The 25633-nt window shown below is 47.9% G+C and overlaps 1 protein-coding gene across 4 annotated transcripts; it reads left to right on the plus strand.

Annotated features, from left to right (window-relative positions):
* Nucleotides 1-155: 155 nt before the first annotated feature.
* zfand4 (zinc finger, AN1-type domain 4) lies at nucleotides 156-22973 on the plus strand. 4 transcript variants are annotated; one of them, XM_064317734.1, is made up of 11 exons: nucleotides 156-295; nucleotides 4561-4879; nucleotides 7872-7947; nucleotides 8253-8320; nucleotides 10117-10291; nucleotides 14383-14527; nucleotides 15446-16519; nucleotides 17531-17597; nucleotides 19026-19143; nucleotides 21702-21916; nucleotides 21959-22973. In XM_064317734.1, the coding sequence occupies exons 2-10, from the start codon at nucleotides 4696-4698 to the stop codon at nucleotides 21835-21837; spliced, it is 2043 nt and encodes a 680-aa protein (XP_064173804.1). In that variant the 5' UTR covers nucleotides 156-295; nucleotides 4561-4695; the 3' UTR covers nucleotides 21838-21916; nucleotides 21959-22973. The 4 variants fall into 4 exon arrangements, with proteins under 4 accessions (XP_064173804.1, XP_064173807.1, XP_064173806.1 ...); XM_064317737.1 differs by having other exon boundaries at nucleotides 17552-17597; XM_064317736.1 differs by having other exon boundaries at nucleotides 21702-22973.
* Nucleotides 22974-25633: the final 2660 nt, after the last annotated feature.

Genomic DNA, 25633 nt, shown 5'->3' on the forward strand with positions numbered 1-25633 from the left:
CTGTCTCTAGGCGTCAGGAATACGGTCACGTGTGAATTGTTGTTGGAGATGAGGGGCAACATCCGGGAGACTACAGAATAAAAGAATGTTCGTGCAACCGAACGTTTTTTTTGACCCGCCTCTTAATAATATCACTGGTCCTTGCGTTAGCTTGGGCGAGAAAAGCGAACGCGATTGGCTTGATTTTAACTTCAATTAAAATGTAGTAATTGCAGGTAGTACCTAAACTGGACTGGTGTAGTTGATCGCTTAAGGGTAGCAATTCTTGTGCATAACAGGATGGCTCGGATTTAAGGTATGCGGATTGTAGGTCGAAATTATTTCAGTCATGTTCTCAGTTAAAAATACAATCGACTTTGAAAACATTTAACTCTATTTCGGTGCCCGTCAAAGACTAAAGTTGTACAGTAGAAAAGAGGCAAGGTAGCTCGAGGGTCAAGGTGTCGTTTGTGTTAGCTATTTAGCAGCCTGCTAGCGACCTTGAGTATCTATAGTAGGTGTGACAAGATGCTTACCTGGATAGCTGCAAATTTACCGTGGGCTGCATATGTTTATTTTACTTGTTAGCGTAGGTTAATAACCGAATCTGGAAAAGAAGGCACAATAACATTGATCTTTGTGCATATAGCACCGTTGTCTGTTAGGACTTTGCTAGGCTAACGTTATATCCATCATTGTCTTCTGGGACTCTACAGGCATGCTAATACGGTAAGTTGATAGATCAAGTTTCCCTAACGAGGGCTGTGTGTGCTCTAACGTTGCTCATAGTCTTTCTTTGGTTGCATTTCCCATAGATATGGTCTGTTGGACAGTCTTAACGTCACGGAAGCATTTACAGGTTAGGTATCGTTAACGTTAGTATACGTTAGTCGATACTTGCATTGCGATCTCGCTTAATGAACGTATTGTTTTCGCATTTATCAAAATGGAAAATTATAATTTAGTAATAAACCCCTACAGGTACACCGAGTAATCTGTCAATCATAACCTCTCAATCATACTCGCGTGCCATATTTAGAAATGTGTGTGGTGTCGTCGATACTTTTTTTTTTTTTTTTTTACAAAAATTTCATTTTTTAACGAGTCTGCTATATCAATGTCGTTCTCAGTATAAAGTAAAGAATAAAGGTTCTGTGACAATGAAAATGCTTTCCTCTTCATCTGAAGACTAAACACTGTTCCATAGACTCCGGCCTGTGTTACAGTACAGAAATGTGGATGATTTGCTCCGTTGCCAAGCTTGGTATTTTTCCCATCTCAAATTAATGAACAGTGAATGAACATGATTGCTGACTAACTTTCCCTCACTAGTGATGTCGCAATAATTTACGAGTTTCTAAAAAGTACTATGCAAATAGGCTTACATGGTAGAACATAAATGTAAGTATACTGAATTAATAAGTAATCTCAATAGAAGAATTCAAAGTTTAAAAAACAAAACAAAAAAAACTTAGAAGTTACAGACGAGTGAATATTTGAATATTTATAAATTATTAGATAAGGGATAAATTATTTCCCTTATTTAAATGATTCAAGGAAATCTGTTTACAAAACTGGGTTTTGCTGTGTATATGTCTGGGCTAATATCCTTAAGTTATTTATCTTCAGTTGAAGTAGTGACATTTCTCAGAATTTGCCTTCTCATTTTGCTCATCTGACTCCAGTTCCCAGACAGCATCATGATACAGATTACATCACTGGTGCCTGTTACCGCAGCTAGCTCTCTGCTTAAAAATATAAAACAGAGAAATTAGGCAAGCGTACAGCTTACTAGAGAATTTGAATCCTGATATTTTACATCTCCAGTGCCATCAACACTGCTGAAGTGTCCTTGAGCAAGGCACTGAACCCCATAAGTGCCCCAGCGGCACTGTACCCCATAAGTGCCCCAGGGCACTGAACCCCATAAGTGCCCCAGCGGCACTGTACCCCATAAGTGCCCCAGCGGCACTGTACCCCATAAGTGCCCCAGCGGCACTGTACCCCATAAGTGCCCCAGCGGCACTGTACCCCATAAGTGCCCCAGCGGCACTGAACCCCATAAGTGCCCCAGCGGCACTGAACCCCATAAGTGCCCCAGCGGCACTGAACCCCATAAGTGCCCCAGCGGCACTGAACCCCATAAGTGCCCCAGGGCACTGAACCCCATAAGTGCCCCAGCGGCACTGAACCCCATAAGTGCCCCAGCGGCACTGAACCCCATAAGTGCCCCAGCGGCACTGAACCTCATAAGTGCCCCAGGGGCACTGAACCCCATAAGTGCCCCAGGGCACTGAACCCCATAACTGCCCCAGGGGCACTGAACCCCATAAGTGCCCCAGCGGCACTGAACCCCATAAGTGCCCCAGCGGCACTGAACCCCATAAGTGCCCCAGCGGCACTGAACCCCATAAGTGCCCCAGCGGCACTGAACCCCATAACTGCCCCAGGGGCACTGAACCCCATAACTGCCCCAGGGGCACTGAACCCCATAACTGCCCCAGCGGCACTGAACCCCATAACTGCCCCAGGGGCACTGAACCCCATAACTGCCCCAGGGACACTGAACCCCATAACTGCCCCAGGGGTACTGAACCCCATAACTGCCCCAGGGGTACTGAACCCCATAACTGCCCCAGGGGTACTGAACCCCATAACTGCCCCAGCGGCACTGAACCCCATAACTGCCCCAGGGGCACTGAACCCCATAACTGCCCCAGGGACACTGAACCCCATAACTGCCCCAGGGGTACTGAACCCCATAACTGCCCCAGGGACACTGAACCCCATAACTGCCCCAGGGGTACTGAACCCCATAACTGCCCCAGGGGCACTGAACCCTATAACTGCCCCAGGGGTACTGAACCCCATAACTGCCGCAGGGGCACTGAACCCCATGACCGTTCCATGGACGCTGCACTGTAGTTGACCCTGCACCCTGACCTCTGTGGTCAAACAGTGCATGTATGTAGGGCTACTGTAAATGCAGGGGGGGGGGGGCATGTATGTGTGTGCATCTAGGAGAGATATGCAGAAAATAACACAGTTACCTGGTGTTAGCTGGCAAAACGTGATATCACACAATCTAAATAGTGTCTCCATTTCATTTGCTGAAATATTCTTGGAAATGCCCGGACTCTGTGTGTTGACCACAGTTTATCTTGTTCTGGTCTTACTTCCTCAACCGTACATTACAAGGTTGTTCAATAACAGAAGGCTGCCTTGCGTTTTGTCTTTGGGGGAGACACTGATACCCGGCTCACAGGTAAATGTGGTGCACAGGTACATGTTTGAAGGGACACGATGGGGGTGTACTGTGACATGATTATTTCTGGGCTCTACGCAAACATTTTTTCCAGTGACCACACTAATGCATCCTAATTACGCTTCTAAGTTATTTTTCCAGTTAACACACATCAATTTTCAGGAGCATTTAACATGTTGCTAACAAGTTGCTATATTGAAACTAAAATGGTTTTCGCGTACAGGCGGGCTAGTATGGAAACTTGAGTGGCAGTTGCCAGAATGCAACCGTTATTGTAGTTTCAATGTAGCAACTTGTTAGCAACTTACTTTTTAAAAGCACATAACAGCTTCAAAACCCACAGTTATATTAATGGGTGTAATTTATTTCGTAGAACAAAACGTGAAACATTAGCCTATTCGTTAACCACAGACCACAGAAAACAAAATCTCTCATTTACAATCCCTGCTGGCTTAGGTAAGTAAAGACAACCTGCGGATCTCCTTCGAAACACACAGTGCCTGCCAGCTGTTTCTTTTACACTGCAACCGCAGGCGCTTGCTGCGCACACGCAGAGCAGGGGCAGAGGAGGCCCAATCATACACGAGCGCAGAGGAGGCCCAATCATACACGAGCGCAGGGCAGGGGCAGAGGAGGCCCAATCATACACGAGCGCAGAGCAGGGGCAGAGGAGGCCCAATCATACACGAGCGCAGAGCAGGGGCAGAGGAGGCCCAATCATACACGAGCGCAGGGCAGGGGCAGAGGAGGCCCAATCATACACGAGCGCAGAGCAGGGGTAGAGGAGGCCCAATCATTCACGAGCGCAGAGAGCAAGCCGCTGGGGTCGCTCGAGCAGTGAACCCTGCTGTTTCCCCCGACTGAATCCCTCCCAGTTGTGTGCCACCCTGCCGGGCAGCCGGCCAGCCAGCCACAGCTGCCACGGGCACAGGCTGGATTCCATCTCAGACGAGCGCAAAACTGAATGTTTTTGGAAGTGTTTTTAACACATTTCATAAAGGCTTTAATAGAACTGGGAGGAGAACGGTTGTGTTTTTTTTTTAATCAGCAGGCCAGGTGTAGTTCATTAGAAAAGTTGGGAAACATTAGATGTTGCATATTTGTTTTTTTAAGCCTCTGTCTACAGTCATGAGTCTTAGTAAATAAGTTATGACTGTCATCAGTTTGCATGCAGACTCTGTAAAATGGCTTTAGAACACACTTGAAACTGTAAGTGTGTTTCTGTGGGCGGGGCCAGTTCTGTGTGTGTGCAGCCTGTTTTCTGGAATCGTGCGCCACTGCCGTGGTAACGGTTGGTCCCGCTGCCTGTGCCTTAGGTGCAGACGGAGCACATGATGCCCGGTGTGGTGGACGGGGAACGCTCAGGCCTCCAGCCCATACGCTCAGCGCCCGAGGGTAACCCAGCTCCCACGCCCTGAAGGTCCCGTAACCCCGCCCCTGCCCCCGCGGAAATGACGGACAGGAAGGAGCCGCCCTTCTTCAACGAGGACAACGTGGGGCCCTTCCACTTCAGGCTGCCGCGCTGCGAGAGCATGGAGCTGCTGATCGAGACGCTGACGGGGACTCGCTTCCAGCTGCGCGTCTCGCCCTTCCACACCGTCGTCTCTGTCAAGGCTAAGATCCACAGGCTGGAAGGTACCCTTCCTATTGCCAGTGCACACCCCAGGGCCGTCCCATACCAGGGCTGTCCCATACCAACACTGTCCCGTGCCAAGGCTGTCCTGTACCAGCACTGTCCCGTGCTAAGGCTGTCCTGTACCAGGGCTGTCCCAGCCCAACGCTGTCCTGTACCAGCACTGTCCCGTACCAATGCTGTCCCGTACCTGGGCTGTCCCAGCCCAACGCTGTCCTGTACCAGCACTGTCCTGCACCAGCACTGTCCCGTGCCAAGGCTGTCAGTTGATGGGTATGCAGTGGAGCTCACAGCACTTAACCCTTTAAGATGTTAGATCACAATGTGATTACAACACTCTTAACTGAACATTCTAACTCTGATGTCACAATCACTGCAGGAAAAACCTTCCAAACAAACCTCCTCAAAGGATGCAGGCATTCAGGTTATTTAATTAAAAATACTGAAGGACTATAACCTGGAATGTGAAGCATTTATTAGGGTAAGAGAGTGCATAACCACACAAAAACAGGACAGAGCAAACAAACTGTCATGTAACTTTTAAGTCCTATTTTACTCAAACGTTGCGCTTTACATTCACTTCTGTGTTCTTTTCATCGATAAACATTTGCCTGAGATTACAGGCTACTCTGCTTTTTCATTAAGCTCATTGCCATTTTGAGAACCTAGAAATTTAGTGGTATGTTATCCTAAGACAGCCATTTAACATTTTGGAAAGGCCTCAGGCGGCTTTGTGGTGTGCAGAATTTCATATGGAAGATGTGTTGTTGTCATGCAGTGCAGAAGCAGCGAAGCGTGCTTGTCGAGCTGTTGCAGTTAATGCACATGCTTTAGTCAGTTTATATATGGGTTTATAGAGATTGATTAACTGTTGAAGTATGGTGCCTTAACAAAGCCGGTCCTCATTGGCTCTCTGGCAGACAGCCTCGTTCATGAGGAAGTGTGGCTGTTAAACAGGACTGCACGTGCTCAGTTGAACACACAGGGACGATGAGTCTGCCAGACTTATTGCTCAGGTGTTTTAATTTGGAAAAACCCGTGCTTTTCCCCTCAGGTATGTAAAATGTATTTCTGCTTTAACATTAGCAGCAGCAGTGCAGTAGCAGATTGCTCTCCATTTGTCTGTAAGAAGATTCTTCCTCATACTTCTCTTGTTTACTCGGGCTTGCCTGGCCTGTGGGAACCTATCAGAGCGGAGCTTTAGCCTCTCAACCTGTTAGCCTGTTGGCCTCTCAGCCTGTTAGCCTCTCAGTCTCTCAACCTGTTAGCCTGTTAGCCTCTCAGCCTCTCTGCCTCTCAGCCTCTCAGCCTCCCTGCCTCTCAGCCTCCCTGCCTCTCAGCCTCCCTGCCTCTCAGCCTCCCTGCCTCTCTGCCTCTCTGCCTCCCAGCCTCTGCTTTGGAAGGCCCCTTCTGTCAGACCAGTTGAGTTTCTTTTTAGGTGGAAATGTGACTAGTTAATTAGCCCTTAATTTCATATGTAATAGTCATTTGATTGGATAACAGCGAGGCTGGAACTGTGGCAGCTCAGCAAGCAAGAGAGTACGGAGAATGGTGCATAGCAACAAGACATTGTTATGGCAACCTGCATTTACTTACATCACTTGTGGACGGTGCTGACTTAACTGTCCTGACAGCGTTCCAGGAGTCTCTGTGCTGGAGCTGGGCATGCCCAGGCCTGTTCTGTTACCGTGGAGCAGTGGGATTTATATAGCATAGCCCGCCCCCTGCCAAATACTGCCCCACTGGCCAGAGAACTGTCTCTGGGCAAAGCCTACCAGAACAATGCATCTGGACTAAGCTTGATACCTGCCAAATACTGGCCCACTGGCCAGAGCAGTGTGGCAACCATCTGGGAGAAGGCTGCTGCCTGCCAAATACTACCCCTCCGACGAGGACAGTGCCTGGCTTTAGTCACAGAGTGGTGTAACAGGGATATCCAGAGCTCCAACTGAAGTTGCACAAGCTCTGTGAAAGCTGATTCATGGATCAGATCTTACTGTCGTCCCAGGCTGCTGGTAAATATGTTTATTAGTTTTAAATGTTTGCACGCATTAATATTGCAGTCTAGCATTCCAGGCTGGGTTTATGGTAACCCCCAGGGAAGCCCGTAGGGTTTTCCTAGCTGCCTTCCTAAGCTGTGAGACAGTGAGCAGCAGCAGGTTCAGATCATCTGTCTGAGAGAGACCAGTCTGGAGCTGCTGCTCCAGCACAGACTGACCCTCGACTGTGGACCAGCTACACATACAGCAATCAGAATGCTATGGACACAGCTACACAGTAACAGCACAGTCAAACGGACACAGCTACACAGTACAGACAGTAGACGTGTGGCAGCTACACAGTAACAGCACAGTCAGAATGCTGTGGACACAGCTACACAGTAACAGCACAGTCAGAATGCTATGGACACAGCTACACAGTAACAGCACAGTCAGAAGTGTGGACACGTTACCTACAGCACGTCAAGCGTGGACACAGTACAGTACGCACGTCAGACTGGTATGTGTCTGTGTGATATTGTATGGTTTACGGTCTGTGATGATATTGTACTGTTGGGCGGTTTGTGGTGAAATTGTACTGTTTGCTTCCATAAAAAAGCATGTTTACTTATTCCATAAAAAAAGCATGTTTACTTCCATAAAAAAGCATGTTTACTCTCATAATAAAAGCATGTTTACTTCCATAAAAAATGTCTTGCATTCTATTGGGCCTTTGAAAAGATTAGATGATTGTGGCAGCTAGTGATGTGTGGGAGAGGAAATAAGCAGTGGAGCATTCCTGTCTGACAGGCATAGGTTCTAATGAACCATTAACCAGCCTCCAGTCCCTGGCTGGGCTGGGGCATTTGCTTTTCGCTCTTGATTGTACCCATTACCAGAGTGGATTACACAAGGTAACCTTGCATAACCGAGCTGCAGACCTCTCTGAGCAATTTCACCTTCAGCCTCGTCAAATATGCACCATATCAATGCATCACATGTACTTCCCTTCAAGGTATCCCGGTTGCCCAGCAACACTTGATCTGGAATAATGTGGAGCTGGAAGATGAGTACTGCCTGTATGATTACAGGTGAGTACCTGTGTTTCCATTCCACGTGCAACTATGCAACAGTAATAATAACAATAATAATAATAACATGAAATGTGAATTGTACTAAACTAATTGTATTATCTTGGTGGCGGATGAAGATGTCCTGTTTATATTCTTGTAAGCTGTGACTTTTCTCTGAACTCTTCCATGTATATGTACTGTATGTGCCGGAAAACTTACAACTTCTCAGATACTGTGTACATAAACATTGTGTGTAGCATTGCAGAAGGGTACGTTGTGACCGGCGATGTTTGTATCACTAAAACGGGGTGTTCTGTGTGTAGCATTGCAGAAGGGAGCACTCTGAAGCTGGTTCTGGCTATGAGAGGAGGTCCCATCAACACCAGAAGAGGTTGGTATTGCGGGTCTCCCCAAAACCTACAGCACTGCACACACACATGCGGTTCTGAGCACAGTACTGCACACACACATGCGGTTCTGAGCACAGCACTGCACACACACATGCCGTTCTGAGCACAGTACTGCACACACACATGTCTGAGCCGTACGACACAGCTTTTGAGCACAGTACTGCACACACACATGCGGTTCTGAGCACAGTACTGCACACACACATGCGGTTCTGAGCACAGTACTGCACACACACATGCCGTTCTGAGCACAGTACTGCACACACACATGCGGTACTGAGCACAGTACTGCACACACACATGCGGTACTGAGCACAGTACTGCACACACACATGCGGTACTGAGCACAGTACTGCACACACACATGCGGTACTGAGCACAGTACTGCACACACACATGCGGTTCTGAGCACAGTACTGCACACACACATGCGGTTCTGAGCACAGTACTGCACACACATGCGGTTCAGTACTGCACACGTTCTCAGTCTGCGAGCGGCCTTTAGGATGCAGCTAATCACCGCTTTCCTCTCACGCCCTGCTGGACTTTAAGCACCATTTCCTCAGTCTTTGGGATGAAATTTGGAGCCACAAGCACGACGGACCGGAGGGGCTGATTGGCTTCTGAATCGGTGACAGCAGCCTTGTGTGCGCAGAACACCAGATTCTGCCTCCCACTAGTCTGCCATGTTTTACTCCACAAGCTACCAGCTGCAAAATGGCTGAATTTTGAGCTGCCAATATGTATATTATTATAGGAGAGAACTGGGATCTTTCAGAACACAAAAAGCATACGCATTTTTTGCAACATTTTACATTGCAGTTAATGAGCTATTGTTAGATTCCTACTCAATGTAAATGAGGCTTAGCAGTAATTTTGTGGTTTCATGCTGTCTAGCCTGTCCTCCTGTCAGTCTGAAGTGTGGTGTTTAATATTGATCATGAGTCTCTCTTTCCCAAGTTTTAAAAAAGTGGCAAATGTTCAGTTTACTCTGGCCAGATATCATTCCTGCAGCAAAACTCACTCGACATCTGCTGAAAAGGATTATTATATATGTATTGTAACAGTTTGCTTTATCAGTCGCTGGGGTGCCAAGTAGGCTCTGTGCGTCCTACTAAAATAGTATTCTAGAGTCAAGTAAAAAAAAAAAAAGGCAAATCTTACAATGCGCTCATTATATAACTAGCAAAAACACATTATTTACTTTGCATAATGAAACCATAAACATTGGATAAAAGAAACGAGCTAGGACCAGGTAAACTCAAATACTTAATTATTGTATTCAGCAATCAATAACACATTAGCCTTTCACAGAGCAGAACAAACTTAATTCATCCAGAAACAAAAATCTTAGCTTTGTTTGTAGAGTTCATAGAGAATGTATTGTCAGCCAGGCGGGATGAATCCATAATAGAGTCTGGATCTTCCGTAGCGCTCACGGTAGGATTATTGTCTTGTATCCGACTAACAGCTTTTCACACTTTTTTTCCGCAGTGCCGCGGTTTAACGTCCCGTTTTCAAGATTCAAACTCTCTCGCCATTTTCTCCGCAGCCTACGCAATTGTTGACGTGGAAAAGGACACCTGACCTGTCAACGCAGGGCCGTCACAGTATCTGTGGCACACGGGCTGTAATCAGACTCTTGTGTAAATATAGAGATCGAGGCTTATATGCCTTATATGGGCGGTGAGGAAAAGTGCATGTAAATGGGCTTGAATTGAGCCGCTCGGTGATGAAACCACATTCTTTGACCTCCGACGCGTCCTCTGTCCCCCAGTTGCTGTGGACGACTCGGTGAAGGAGATGATGGAGTACATGGACACGGGGCGGGGTGGGGCTTGGGATGAGGCCCCACCCAACAAGCAGGTTACGTATCTGGTGTACCGCGAGGGCGACCAGCTGAACTTCTTCCGGGTCGTGGACCGAGGTGACGGCACTCTTACACCGGTCAGGTGCGTTCTGAGAAACAGGAAGTGGAGGAATTGAGGGGGTGTGGCTGTTGAGATGGGGAGGTGTGGTCTTTCGTGGACCGTTACTTCCAAATGTCTTTGTTCGGGATATTTTTTACAGGCTTCTTTTTCACATACTCTATATCACAACATCAAGAGCTGAGAATCTGCAGTTTATATCTTTTTTTTTTCATTTAATTTTTTCATTTTAAACATGGTGAAACTAACAAATGTAATATAAATTAAATATTATATTGTTCTTGAAAATTCAAAAGCCCTATACTTTAATGGAGCCTATAATTCTTGGCTCTTGAATTACTATCCTTTGGAGGTATGTAGAAAGCGGCAACACACCTGCAGTTAAGGACTACAGAATAAAAACCTGAAGTATACCTATCATTTTCTGATTTATAAATTCATTTTAACACTTCAGAGGCATGCAAAAAGTGATATCCTGTTTATGTGTGATACAGTGCCTAATGGGTAGCCAACCCTCCAAATACGTTTTAAAAATTCTAAAGAAAACTCTGGAGGTCTTCTTTTCTTTTTGGGGTTACAGCATTGTCTTCAGGGGAGATATGTGGAGACTTTTGAACCTAAGCCCTCAGTTTGGCTTCATGGGCCCCTGCAGATTGCCCTACAGTCTGCCCCTACAGCGTGCCCTATAGTGTGCCCCTTACAGTGTACCCTACAGTCTGCCCCTACAGTGTGCCCCTTACAGTGTACCCTACAGTCTGCCCCTACAGTGTGCCCCTTACAGTGTACCCTACAGTCTGCCCCTACAGTGTGCCCCTTACAGTGTACCCTACAGTCTGCCCTTACAGTGTACCCTACAGTCTGCCCCTACAGTGTGCCCCTTACAGTGTACCCTACAGTCTGCCCCTACAGTCTGCCCCTACAGTCTGCCCTACAGTCTGCCCTACAGTATGCCCTACTATGTGCCCTACAGTGTGCCCTACAGGGTGCTCTTACAGTGTACCCTACAGTCTGCCCCTACAGTGTACCCTACAGTCTGCCCCTACAGTGTGCCCCTTACAGTGTACCCTACAGTCTGCCCTACAGTCTGCCCTACAGTATGCCCTACTATGTGCCCTACAGTGTGCCCTACAGTGTGCCCTTACAGTGTACCCTACAGTCTGCCCCTACAGTGTGCCCTACAGTCTGCCCTACTATGTGCCCTACAGTGTGCCCTATAGTCCTCCCCTACAGTATGCCCTACAGTCTGCCCCTACAGTGTGGCCCCTACAGTGTGTCCTACAGTGGACCCCTACAGTTTACCTTACTGTGCGCCCTAGTGTGCCCTATAAATCATAAAGTTTCGTCTCAGCATTTGGAGAGTTGATTTAAAGGACACTCGCCAAGCCAGAGCCAATGCAGTGAAGAATTCCATTGTGATGCCAGCTTCATTGTGATGACAGCTTCGTTGAGTTGTTTGCGTTTATACATTACGATACATTGTGATGCATTGTGTTCAACAATCATCTGATGCATTGTGCCGTAACATTTGCTAATGCTAATTTGTCATGCTGGTCCCTGCTTAAATCCACCTGAAACACCAGTTATACTGGAAACTTCTCTACTCTAGTTCTCAGCATGGGTTGAATCGTGCTCACAAAGCATGATTGGACTGGATGAGGCTCATTTGCATGTTGGCTACTTAAGTACAGAAACTCATCCCTTAGCTGCAGGGCTGTACACAGTTAGTGACTCAGATGGAAAGCCAAACTCATTTTTTCATGCTTCATTTCACACCTAAATGGTACACCAGAAGGGTTTAGCGAGAATTTGAATGACTGTGCTTTTTGGGGACTCTGGGGCTTAGGGTTAGGGTTAGTCAGTTCTGACTTTATGTACAGTATAGAGTAAAGAGTGCATGATCGAGAGTTTAGCGGTAAAGGCTGTGTGATCCAGTTTAGCGGTAAAGAGTTTGTGATCCAGTTTAGCGGTAAAGAGTGTGTGATCCAGAGTTTAGCGGTAAAGAGTGTGTGATCCAGTTTAGCGGTAAAGAGTGTGATCCAGAGTTTAGCGGTGAAGAGTGTGTGATCCAGAGTTTAGCGGTGAAGAGTGTGTGATCCAGAGTTTAGCGGTAAAGAGTGTGTGATCCAGTTTAGCGGTAAAGAGTGTGTGATCCAGAGTTTAGCGGTAAAGAGTGTGTGATCCAGTTTAGCGGTAAAGAGTGTGATCCAGAGTTTAGCGGTGAAGAGTGTGTGATCCAGAGTTTAGCGGTGAAGAGTGTGTGATCCTGAGTTTAGCGGTGAAGAGTGTGTGATCCAGAGTTTAGCGGTAAAGAGTGTGTGATCCAGAGTTTAGCGGTAAAGAGTGTGTGATCCAGAGTTTAGCAGTGAAGAGTGCATGATCCAGAGTTTAGCAGTGAAGAGTGCATGATCCAGAGCCCACTGATGTATTTTCAGGGCCTTTTTCTCATTGTTCAAAAACAGTTCCAGGAAGTGAAGTTGGTAGCACTGTGTATTATAAGTCCAAAGAATGATGTCTCAGTTTCCTCTTCCTGTGAATGGGAATCTTTGCTATGTCATTGTGCAACATGTCATTTCCTTTCACTATGAGTAAGAATCTTTGCTATGCAATTGATTGGACAGTACATCTTGTGTAGATGAGGGTTTTGTGTTTTCATTTTCCTTGGAGACAACAGCCAGAAGAAGGGCTGGGAGGGCCCAGTCCTGGCTGGCTGCAGTGTTTGCGGGGTTTTGTGAAAAGCCAGCTTAGTGCTTGGAAAGAATGTCTGTGCTCTTAGCTGTTGATGGCTTAGATCAGGGCTGCCTAACCCAGTTCCTGGAGGTCTACCGTCCTGTTGGTTTTCATTCCTGATACTAATTTAACACTCCTGATTCTGCTAATTAGCAGCTCAACAAGATTTCTTGCTGTTGAATGAGCTGTGCTTTGCTAGGGTAGATCGGTGGACGGAGTGTGGCACAGTGGGTAAGGAACTGCGCTTGTAACCGAAAGGTCGCAGGTTCGATTCCCGGGTAAGGACACTGCCGTTGTACCCTTGAGCAAGGTACTTAACCTGCATTGCTTCAGTATATATCCAGCTGTATAAATGGATACAATGTAAAGTGCTATGTAAAAAAAAGTTGTGTAAGTCGCTCTGGATAAGAGCGTCTGCTAAATGCCTGTAATGTAATGTAATCTCCAGAAACAGGGCTATGCCGCCGTGGCTTAGGCAGTTGCTGAAAAGCCAGCCGACACCGCTGCCCTCCAGGACTGAATTTGAGAGTGCTTGCCTATAGTATATCCAGTTGCATTTCAGATTGACTGTTTGACAGACATTGGCCAATTTGAATCAACGTAAAAGATGATGTATGCAAGGCAAATTGCTGCTAGCTTTGACTGTCTTTGACCAACACTAGAAATTATGGCAAATCACTGCTAATAACCAGAGACCATTAAATCAGAGACTGTGCCTGTTATCAGAAATCAGGGTCCAGAGAACCCTCAGCAGAACCCTCACTGTGATGTATTGGCTTGCTTCTCACTGTCAATGCTTAGCTGGGGTATGTTGGGTTTGTGTAGCCAATTAAAACCTCACGTACTTGTCTGTTTGTGTACACGTATTTTGGTGCTTCGCTGGACAGTATGCAGCATGTCTCGTTATATTGTTGGTTCATCACTGGTTTTTCAGCCATTGCAATCCCAGAAAAAACCTGAAGGCGTAGCTGCAGTAAATCATATAATTTTGACAATTTTTCCATTATTATTCTGTTGATTCATTCTATTTAAGCAGGAATTATAGTGACTCTTTTTTTTTTTTTTTTTAGGCTGGTCAAAGAATTGAAAATTGGGGGGTTGGCCCATGGCTCATATTTCTACTCCATTTTTCTCTTACATCTGAGATCATTTATTTGGCAGACACTTTTCTCAGTAAACAGGGACTTTTTCTAGAGAATTGTTCCTTCTTTTCTTTTACGTGTTTGAAACCTCTTGTACAGGGATGCAGTGAAGTTTTCTGTCGTTCTGTTTTGAGGATGTACACAGAAAGTAATGTTTGTGTGGCTAAATGCACTTAGCAGCCGCAGAACTTGATGTCCTGTGTGTGTGTACGTGTGTGTGTGTGTGTGTGTGTCTCTCTCTCTCAGGGGCAGCTCGGTGTATAACCTGTACACTGAGGAAGAGGAGCTGGGGGATTCGGGCTCAGGCCTGCAGGCCTTAGAGAACTCCATCACTATGAGCAAGATGAGGCTGCTGAAGGCAAAGATGGAGAACATGAATCTCAACAAAAAGGTGCCGCACCCGCCCAGACTAACCAAACCGAGACTAACCGATCCCAGACTAACCAAACCGAGACTAACCGAGCCCAGACTAACCAAACTGAGACTAACCAAGCCAAGACTAACCAAGCCCAGACTAACCAAACCGAGACTAACCGAGCCCGGACTAACCAAACCGAGACTAACCGAGCCCAGACTAACCGAGCCCAGACTAACCAAGCCCAGACTAACCAAACCGAGACTAACCAAGCCCAGAATAACCAAACTGAGACTAACCGAGCCCAGAATAACCAAACCGAGACTAACCAAGCCCAGAATAACCAAACTGAGACTAACCGAGCCCAGAATAACCAAACTGAAACTAACCGAGCCCAGACTAACCAAGCCCAGACTAACCGAGCCCAGACTAACCAAACCGAGACTAACCGAGCCCAGACTAACCAAGCCAAGACTAACCAAGCCCAGACTAACCAAACCAAGACTAACCGAGCCCAGAATAACCAAACTGAGACTAACCAAGCCCAGACTAGCTGAGCCCAGTCTATCCAAATCAAGACTAACCAAGCCCACTAGCCGAGCTCAGACTAACAGTGAGAGAAGCTGCTCTCACTACTGCATATGAAATCTCCCTCCTCTCCTCTCACACAAACAGCCACTGGAATAACCACAGGATGCTACTTCATAGTCTCTCTTGCTTCAAGCAGTTAAACTGTTGGAAGGCATAAGATGTAATGGCTGCCGTAGTGCCACCTTTTACCACACTGTAAAAATGTTGCTGCCTACCATAGATTCAGCAGTTTTGCACGTTGGGTGGATTATTTGGGCAGTGACACAGTAGTGAAGGGGAACAGGCATGCAGAGACAGTCTGGAGTGATGTTGTTTCTGGGGTAATGGGGGATGAGCTTTGCGTGTTTGATCTGTGCTCCTCAGCCCAAGAAGAGCGCGAAGCTGAAGCCCAGGCCTCCGGGCGGGCCTCGTACCTGTAGCGGCTACCTGGCGCCTGGGCGACAGCACCGGCCTTTCCGGGTCCTTCCGCAGATCGGCCAGTCCCCGGCCCCTGCAGCGCACCTACCTCCGGCCACTGGCTCCGCCCACCCGTCCCTCTCCTCGCTCCCAGTTCCCGCCCCCAATGAAAAACCCTCACAGGAGCCGGAGGGGGAGGAGCCATGGGAGTGCCCCGCCCTCGGCAAAATCCTGTCCCCTCCCAAGGTGTCCCGACTGGAGGGGGGCAGGTCCGAGCCGCTGAAAGACCGTGCGCTCCCACCCCTCTCTGCTCTGGCCACCAGAGGCCTACCTGGTGCTGCAGAGCCACACCCCGCAGTAGGCCGGGCGGCTCTGATGGAGGAGTCGGTGCTGGCAGACCCTCACAAGGCTCTACCGCTTGATAAAAAGACGCCAGATCCGGTGACCTTTGACCTGCCATCCCAGGAGGTCAGCCGGGGGGACTCGTTAGCGGCGGTTGCTGAGCAGCTGCCCGTGGCGTCGCTGTTGCCTCAGGCCGTGGACCAGTGGGTGGCGGGTGGCTATGGTGTGTCCACCGGGACCGAACTCAGGCCCCTTTGCGCTTCCCCCAGCCTGTCCTCTGCCCTGAGCCCCGCCCCACACCCGCCCCCCAGCCCCGACCCCCATCTGCCCCCCAGCCCCGCCCCACACCCGCCCCCCAGCCCCGACCCCCACCTGCCCCCCAGCCTGCCTGCTGCCCTGAGCCTCGCCCCACACCCGCCCCCCAGCCTGCCTGCTGCCCTGAGCCCCGCCCCACGCCGCCCCCCCAGCTTCGCCCGCCTCCAGGCCGTCCACGGGGACTCCCCTGACGTGCGGCCCGAGCTCCTCTCCAATAGTGAGGCGCAGGATGTCGCCCGAATAACCGCCAAGGAGCCCCTGTCCCCTCTGCTGGCCTCTCTGTCCCGGAGGAGGAGCAGAGGGGGGGGCCCAGGGGGGCTGGGCCGGGGCTGTGCAAGCATCCGCCTGATCCAGGAGGACCTGCTGCTGAGCCCCTCCTTTATGGTGAGCTCATAACTCCCAACCAGTCGGCTTTTCCCCTCAGTTCAGTATACCCAATCACATAGCATTATATTATACACAACAGATGTGCAGCATAGAGATCCACCAGATAATTCACTTCTGTAATCTCACTGTCCTGCCTTTTTTTAAACTGAAGAAGGTTCCAGAAGGTAATGGAAGTTCTCATTGGTTCCAAAGCTTCAGCAGCACTGTGCTTGGCCCCGCGCCCTTAAGGAACAGAAGATGAGTGTGATTGTGTTTCAGCTCCAGTGGCAGGGAGACTGTCTGGGTTAAGATTACGCAGCTGAGAGACTCGCTCTGCAGACACGTCTCCTGTATATTCATGAGAGCGCAAACTACGACACGCAAACTACGACACGCAAACTACGACACATGCTCCCTGTCTTAGCCCTAACCTACTGGGCCGTTTTAACCCTATTCCCATTCATCATCATTTCCAGATGTAATATTACATTGTGATGTCATAGCAGTTTGTTCTGTAGGGCTCTGGCCTTTCATGAACACTACTTACGTCTGCCGTGCTGTAGCTAGTAGCTACATATCCATAGTCATCCTGTCATTATTTTTATTTGTGGTCGAGCTAAATGAATATGCTCTGCTTTGTCAGTCCTGCTTTTTCAGGTTTCATGGAAGGTGCGGTTGACAGGAGCATAAAATCTGTTCCATCTCAGATTCCCCGTCGGTTGGAAAACAGAGTGGCACATTTGATGCATACACAGCTGATCTACACATTTTTTTGGGTGTTTGCAAACTTAAAAGTTGAACATTAATGTAAATTACATTTTTACGTACATTACTATTTTATATTTGTACAGTAAACTGCAAACTGTGTTACAAGAATTTATGGGAGCAGGCTGTATGTTAGCCTAAATGTATTACGGCATTTCACAATTTTGTACCTTCGACTTTTACCATGAAATTCAGACATTTTGTACAGTGTACTGTCATAATATTTAATTAAGATATTGGCCAGTTTTGCATGTTGGTGCACAGCTGTCTGCCGTTCTGTTTCAGTCTGTGGACCAGTCAGCGGGGGCTCTCAGCAGCTCAGGGAGCCAAGGTGAGTGTGAGCTGCAGCCTTCATCCTGCTCACCTGACTTCACCTGGTCCTTCAGCACAGTTTAACAAGTTCATTTTAGTTTCCTGAAACATTGCTTAACACTGCCATATTGCATGGGCTCATTTATCATTTTATTTAGTTTTTATTTTATGCAGAAATGTGCTGTTTATCTAGTACGTCCCGTTTTGTGTAACCAGGTATTCTCTTTGTTTCCCTTTTGTGCGGCATTCAGTATTTTATCATGCTGCTCTTAGGGGCCTGTGTGGTTTTTGCATGGGCCTGATGTCTGAAGAATGAATGGAAGTTATTATTTGTATTAGTAAGAAATTTGTCAGGACTGTCTTTAAGCTGTTGCTATGGTGTGAAGACATAAAGGAGTTTGGCATCACAAATGCTGCTTAATGCAAACATTTCAGCAATTCTCTTTTTTTGTAGTTTGTGTCTGCTTGTGCTGCCTTGGGTTTTAACTGAAAGTGATGGATATGAGAATATTTTTTTAAATGTAACAATTTGAGGCCGTTTATGGTAGTTGGCTGTCTTGGTAAGCAATTTTAATTTCAGTTACTGTTAGCTCTCAACTTTATCTCTTTAACCAGTTGGTCAGTTGTGTATATTAAGCTAGCTACATTTAACATTTTCAGTACACTAGGTACCTACTTTGAGCTGTTACGTTTGTGGGCCTGCTCTCTGATACACGTGTTTGAGGATCTGTCCGAGTCTCTGGGACAGGGCCGGCATTTTGGTGGCCCTAAGCAAATCTGTTCGATGGGGGGGGGGGGCTCTTTACAATCCTGTCGAGCGAGGGGGGGGGGGGGGGTTCACTTGGTAATAAAATTGTTATGAAATGTTCGGTTGCCATTCCGTTTAAAATTAATACTGCTAGTTCCGCGATAGGGGATGAATAACGTAATTGCGAAAATAACGTTATTTACCTTAGATAAAAATTGGATTGTGTGCCCCCCCCTCGTGGTCGTGTGCCCCCCCCCCCCCCCCCCCAGTGGTTGTGGCCCTAAACAACCGCATAGACCGTTTATGCCACAGGCTGGCCCTGCTGTGGGATAAGGTCACAGATGGACTTTGGCAAGCTGTGTAGAATATATTTGTGCTGTTTTTAATGGGTATAAACCTCACAAGTTGTTGAATCTCAAAACAGAATAAGAACTATTGTGCATTTATCCACCATATTTACAGTAACACTTGAACGGTATAAAGCTTCACATAAACACAGTTGCTCTTTTAATAAAAGGTTTTGAAGTTTGCATTAGACTTTTAAATGAGTTTGTAAGCAGCAGGAAAGTGTGAGCCATGTCTGTGCTGTTGAAGTGTGTGAGGGGAGATACTGAGTGATGAGGGATGAGTTTGCTCTGTGCTGGGGTGGGGGGGGGTGACACCTGTGAAAAGGTGAACCTGTGTCTCTTGTGTTCGCAGGCCCCCCCACACTTCTCCTCCCTCCGGTGAAGGGCCCCCCCGGCTCACGGAAGAAAAGCTCCAGGCACTGTTACCTGTGCAGAAAGAAGACAGGCCTGGCCAGCAGCTTCCAGTGCAGGTGCAGTGCTGTCTCTCCTCTTTGGAATGCTCGCATGCTCGCGTGTGTGTGTACGTTTATCTGTGCGTGTGTGTGTGAGCATGTGTATGTTTGTCTGTGTGTGTCTGTGTTTCGTGTGTGTGTGTGTGTGTACATGCGTGCATCTGTGTGTCTACATATGTCTGTGTACGTTTGTCTTTGTGTGTGTGTCTGTATGTCTCTGTGTGTTTGTGTGTGTGTTCGTATGTCTGTGTGTGTGTACGCGCGTCTGTGTGTCTGTTCTAACTATACCCTCTGCTATCGAGGTCAGTGAGCACAGGCTCCTGTGCTCCGCTCCTGAGTGTGAGAAGTCAAAATGAACACGCTTTGCGTGCAGCCTGTGTTTCGCTAGAGACTGATGAGGGGATCCCTCCCGAACCGCAGTGAAGCTAGCGCCCGTTATGCCTGTCCTCCCCCCCGAACCGCAGTGAAGCTAGCACCCGTTACGCCTGTCCTCCCCCCCGAACCGCAGTGAAGCTAGCGCCCGTTACGCCTGTCCTCCCTCCCGAACCGCAGTGAAGCTAGCGCCCATTACGCCTGTCCTCCCCCCCGAACCGCAGTGAAGCTAGCACCCGTTACGCCTGTCCTCCCCCCGAACCGCAGTGAAGCTAGCGCCCGTTACGCCTGTCCTCCCCCCGAACCGCAGTGAAGCTAGCACCCGTTACGCCTGTCCTCCCCCCCGAACCGCAGTGAAGCTAGCGCCCGTTACGCCTGTCCTCCCCCCTGAACCGCAGTGAAGCTAGCGCCCGTTACGCCTGTCCTCCCCCCTGAACCGCAGTGAAGCTAGTGCCCGTTACGCCTGTCCTCCCCCCCGAACCGCAGTGAAGCTAGCACCTGTTACGTCGGCTCTCTGCCAGTCAGCAGTCAGAATTCCATCCTAGACTTCTGGGCCCAGGCATGCGCTTGAACAGGAATGGTGCCTCACCCTGCAGCAGCAGAATTTTAAAAAATGACAACCACGACAGACAATTAGATGATCGCTGTTTTTCATGAATTAGTGGAGCTATGTGTCGCTCTATTGCTTGCTAACGGGCTGCAGTGTGGCTCTGTGATGAGTCGCTAGCTAACGGGCTGCAGTGTGGCTCTGTGATGAGCCGCTCGCTAACGGGCTGCAGTGTGGCTCTGTGATGAGTCACTTGCTAACGGGCTGCAGTGGCTCTGTGATGAGTCGCTCGCTAACCGGCTGCAGTGTGATGAGCCGCTCGGTAACGGGCTGCAGTGTGGCTCTGTGATGAGCCGCTCGCTAACGGGCTGCAGTGTGGCTCTGTGATGAGTCGCTAGCTAACGGGCTACAGTGTGGCTCTGTGATGAGTTGCTTGCTAACGGGCTGCAGTGTGGCTCTGTGATGAGTCGGTTGCTAACGGGCTGCAGTGTGGTTCTGTGATGAGTTGCTTGCCTAACGGGCTACAGTGTGGCTCCGTGATGAGTTGCTTGCTAACGGGTTGCAGTGTGATGAGTCACTTGCTCATGCCGTTAGCAGAGAAACTCTATATTACATTACATTACAGGCATTTGGCAGACGCTCAGTATTCCACTGCTGTTTGAGCAGGCAGTTTTTTGGATCATTGTCAGTGCTGGAGGGAGTCTCTCCCTTCATCCTTCTCTTATCGCTCTCTTTCTCAAGGCACTGCTTTGCATGATGCAACGCCGTGAAACCGGAATCTTTAGAGGCTTTCAAAAGGGCTTCCTGCATGTTTCACTTGTTTAATTGAACTGGATACTTAATCCTTTTGAAATGCGTTTGGCCCAGTTATCCACGGTGTGCATCTATGAATCTTCACTTGAAAGCAGCCAGTTACCAGTTTGGGAAGAGACCTACATCTGTCACCATGGTGACTAACTGTCCCCACAAGACTGAACCCCTGTGACTTCAAACTCAAATCCATTCACTTCAGACCTGTCTTTTTTCTGCCCCGGTATAGCAGAGTGGGTCTGGGTTTGAGTCGCATTGGGTCTCGATTGACTGTCGTATGCCTAATTGGCTGTTTAATTGAGACATTTTGCTTGTACCTGGTGATGGATTAAAAAGAAGATGATTAGTTTGCTTGTGAAGCATCAGTTTATCTTCGAGGTTCTCGCAGTCACATGATCACTTCCTGTCTTCTACCGTGTGCCTAATTTCATCGTAATGAGAGCAGGTGTGGAGTGGGTGGGGAGCAGGTGTGGAGCGGGTGTGGAGTGGGTGTGGAGCAGGTGTGGAGCAGGTGTGGAGCTGGTGGGGAGCGAGTGTGGAGCTGGTGGGGAGCTAGTGGGGTGCGGGTGGGGTGCGGGTGGGGAGCGGGTGTAGAGCGGGTGGGGAGCTGGTGGGGAGCGGGTGTGTAATTCAACATGTAGTTACAATGTAATTAGGTGTATTAGGGACAGTCAATGTAAAAGCAAACAGTTTTTTTTCTTTCCTCAACATGTCCCATAATTCTTTTAAGGTGCAGAAATAACAGTTTGCGTGGTTGGCGAGTTGTTTTTCTAAGTGCCTTTGCTGGGAGAGCAGTACAGAACCCTTCTGAGACGAGCGGCCCCCTTGCTGTGCTTCTGCGTTTCAGGTGTGGAAACAGTTTCTGTGCCTCTCACCGCTACGCTGAGGCCCACGACTGCAGCTTCGACTACAAGAGCGCTGGCCGCCGCTTCCTGCAGGAAACCAACCCCGTCGTCACGGCGCCCAAGCTGCCCAAGATCTGAAACCCATGTCCAGAGACGGGCGTCCCGCGCTCAGGGGCTCGGGGGGTCCCGCGCTCAGGGGGGGTCCCGCACTGAGGAGGTGTCCCACGCTCAGGGGCTCGGGGGGTCCCGTGCTGAGGAGGTGTCCCACGCTCAGGGGCTCAGGGGGTCCCATGCTGAGGGGGTCCGGTCTAGACGGCATCTTACAGCCGTTACATAAAGGAACTTCTTAAAGCACATGTTCTTCCTGGGCTCAGAACTGCTGAAAGGCCAAGGATAAAAAAACCAACTAATGCAAAAAAAGAGCACAGTCTCGCCTGAAACGATGTGAATAAGCCGTCTGTCCCACATTACTGATGTGTCCTCTAAATGAAACCAGTGTGCGTGTGCGGGTGTGGGGGGGAGGTTTAATTTGACAAATGCATTTAATGCATCTTTTTTTGTTTGTTTGTTTTTTTATGAAACTCCATGCGACAAGTCTTGAAAAGATGCACTTTAATGAGGATTCACCAATGTCTGCCTCGTGGGGAGCTTATGCTGTCATGTTTTGTCTTTGTACTGGAGTGCTTTTTCATCTGTAAATCATTGTTTAATCTCTGCCTCCCCTCCTCACCTTCTCTGTACGTAATTGTAATCTGTTACAATGAGCATTTTTTTCAAGGGCAAATAACTAGGCTGCATGCTGAATCCAAGAATCGGCAGCACATGTCTTAATGACAAAATCACCTTAACAAGGCATGGTCATAATGTAGACCAGTTGTCTCCAACCCTGGTCCTGGAGAGCGACAGGATCTGCTGGTTTTCATAGTGACTCTGCACTTCATGAATCAATTAGAGCAGTTGATTACACAGTTAACTCACCTGGTGTCTTGGGTCTCAATTGGGTGTTGATTTTAAGGTGAAAACAAAAGCCAGCAGACCCTGTAGCTCTCCAGGACCAGGGTTGGAGACCACTGATGCAGACTAATATGCATACAAATACTGGCTCTGAAAAACTTGGTTGATATTTCTGGGTGAACTGTTGGGGGTTGGGAAGACTTGTTGGTTGCCATAATGAGAACAAATCACTTTGTTTTGTAATGCTACGTGTTTTTTTTTTTAGCACTATTAGCTGGTCTGAAAAATTCTGAAAATAAATACTTGTTTCTGTGATTTAACATCTTTCTGTTACTGCTCAATGTTTATTTTTGACTTGAAATCCATTTGGGTGCACAGTAGAACAGCGTTTCAAACTTTTGAGCTGCGATGAATGGGGAAAAACACAAGGGTTTGGGCTAGTTAAGAATAGGTTTGGGCTAGGTTAGGGGTAGGTTTGGGCTAGGTCTGGGCTAGGTTAGGGCTAGGTCTGGGCTAGGTTTGGGCTAGGTTTGGGCTAGATCTGGGCTAGGTTAGGGCTAGGTCTGGGCTAGGTTTGGGCTAGGTTTGGGCTAGATCTGGGCAAGGTTAGGGCTAGGTTAGGTTTCATTTTGGTTATGTATAGCTTCACCAGAATCTAACTAGTATTGGTTGTATTGTATATTATATTAGTTGTAGTTGTTGTACACAACGGAAACATCCTCCTATGATATATTTAACCCAGAGATCCATACAATCAAAATATCACAGAAGAAAATATTACAAAAATTACAAATACAATACTTTTTGTGAAATATTTCTTGCCAAATGTTCAGAAAGCAAACGTAAGGCTGTTAAAAACACAAAGAATCGGCTAGATATAGACTGCCGGAGGAACATTAACTCAAATGATTATGCAACCGCTTCCTGGCTGCAAACTACAAATAAAATCAGGCTTTTGTTCTCTCTTGTTAGCAGTATTGTCTCAAGGCAGTTAGACGTCCTTTTATCTGGATGGGCCCTGGTTAGTTACACTAGCTCTATCTGGATGAGCCCTGGTTAGTTACACTAGCTCTTTATCTGGATGAGCCCTGGTTAGTTACACTAGCTCTTTATCTGGATGAGCCCTGGTTAGTTACACTAGCTCTTTATCTGGATGAGCCCTGGTTAGTTACACTAGCTCTATCTGGATGAGCCCTGGTTAGTTACACTAGCTCTATCTGGATGAGCCCTGGTTAGTTACACTAGCTCTTTATCTGGATGAGCCCTGGTTAGTTACACTAGCTCTATCTGGATGAGCCCTGGTTAGTTACACTAGCTCTTTATCTGGATGGGCCCTGGTTAGTTACACTAGCTTTTTATCTGGATGAGCCCTGGTTAGTTACACTAGCTCTATCTGGATGAGCCCTGGTTAGTTACACTAGTTCTTAAGTATGCAGCTTCACTGGCAAACTCATCAAAGCTTTTAGGTCTAATGCAGTGGGTCGATTTAACAATCTCCAGAGCTTGTGTGACCACGATCGTAAAGAAAAGGTTAGTCTTGGTGACATCTGCTAGGATATGAAGCTGAGATGCTGGTTTGATGGAGTCCTTCACAGCCGCGTAAACTCCACCTCCGCTTACCGGTCGTCTTACCGAGCGCGGGCTTTGCAGGTATATCAGGATTGTGTGATCCTAGCCCTACATGCTAAATGCAGTGAAAATTGTGTCCGTTTGTGGATTTTCTTATGGTGTTGTCAATCAAATCAATCAATCAAATTTTATTTGTATAGCGTATATTACAGCAGTTGTCACAATACGCTTTACAGACAACCCTGGCCTGAACCCGCACAGGAGCAAGCCTCCGGCAACAGTGGCAAGGAAAAACTCCCTGTGGCAGATGGGAAGAGACCTCGGAAGGTACAAGGCTGAAGGGGGCAACCCATCCTCCTCTGGTCGGCTCAGGGTGTTGAGTGGTGACCAGCATGTCAGTCAGTTTTACAGAGTTTATAATGTGCTGGCCGCAGTGGTGGGGGGAGACCAGACGACTCTCTAAGCACTCTCGAAGATTGGGGCAAGAGCCCCGCTGGCAGCGTGGGGAAGAGGGTAGAAATGGCTCATCTCTTGCTCACCTCCTCCTAAGATATATTTCCCAAAGCTGTAATGACAGCATAAAAATTTGGGAAATCGACATTATTTTGTGGTACAGGTTGTTCAGAAAATCCATTGCTAGCTTGATGTTGAGGAAAGGCAGTGGCCCTAAGCCGTCTGGTTTTCCATGCAATTCTGCACACAGGAGCTAGTGATCAATGTTGTATTCACCGTGGGAAAACATTTGAGGCGCGACACAATGGGCTTATTTGCAAGCCTTTCAGCAGCTGCCTGTTGGGGTATTTTAAAACGGAGTGGCACTTTGTCTGTAATGATGGTGGTAAATTACACAGTCTGTCGTCTACTGCTTGTCATACACGCAATCCAATATCAGGGAGGCTGTGCCACTCGGTGCTCCAGGTTAATTGCTGTGAAATCCATCTACTGCTCATTAGTCTTCTGCCAGGCATCTGTGTTGCCTGGAACCCCAGACTTCGCCTGCTGCTCCGTAGCAGGTACAGTAGAATGTGCTGTCATATACCGAAGACCTGCAAAGGCTAGAGCAGGCACCTGCAACTCTGGCCCTGGAGAGCCACAAGCTCTACTGGTTTTTGTTTTACACCTTAAAATCAGCACCCAGTTCAGACCGAAGTTACCAGGTGAAGTGAGTTAACTGTGTTTTAATCAAGAGCTTTAATTGATTAAGTGCAGCGTAACAACAAATCCAGCAGAGCCAGTGGCTCTCCAGGATCACTGGGCTGAAGGGATTTGCGTGTTGAAGTGCGAATGTCAGACTAGAATAATGGCTTTCTCCTCTCAGACTGGAATATGGGATTTCTCCTCTCAGACTAGAATAAGGGCTTTCTCCTCTCAGACTGAAATAAGGGCTTTCTACTCTCAAACTGGAGTAAGG

This window comes from Anguilla rostrata, chromosome 18 (genome assembly GCF_018555375.3).
Source record: "Anguilla rostrata isolate EN2019 chromosome 18, ASM1855537v3, whole genome shotgun sequence".
NCBI classification, from domain to species: Eukaryota; Metazoa; Chordata; class Actinopteri; order Anguilliformes; family Anguillidae; genus Anguilla; species Anguilla rostrata.

Coding starts and splice junctions, on each gene's coding strand:
- zfand4 (XM_064317736.1), top strand. CDS start 4,696: ATGACGGACAGGAAGGAGCCGCCCTTCTTCAACGAGGACAACGTGGGG. Junction 14,528..15,445: donor ACATGAATCTCAACAAAAAG/GTGCCGCACCCG, acceptor TGTGCTCCTCAG/CCCAAGAAGAGCGCGAAGCT. Junction 17,598..19,025: donor CAGCAGCTCAGGGAGCCAAG/GTGAGTGTGAGC, acceptor TTGTGTTCGCAG/GCCCCCCCACACTTCTCCTC.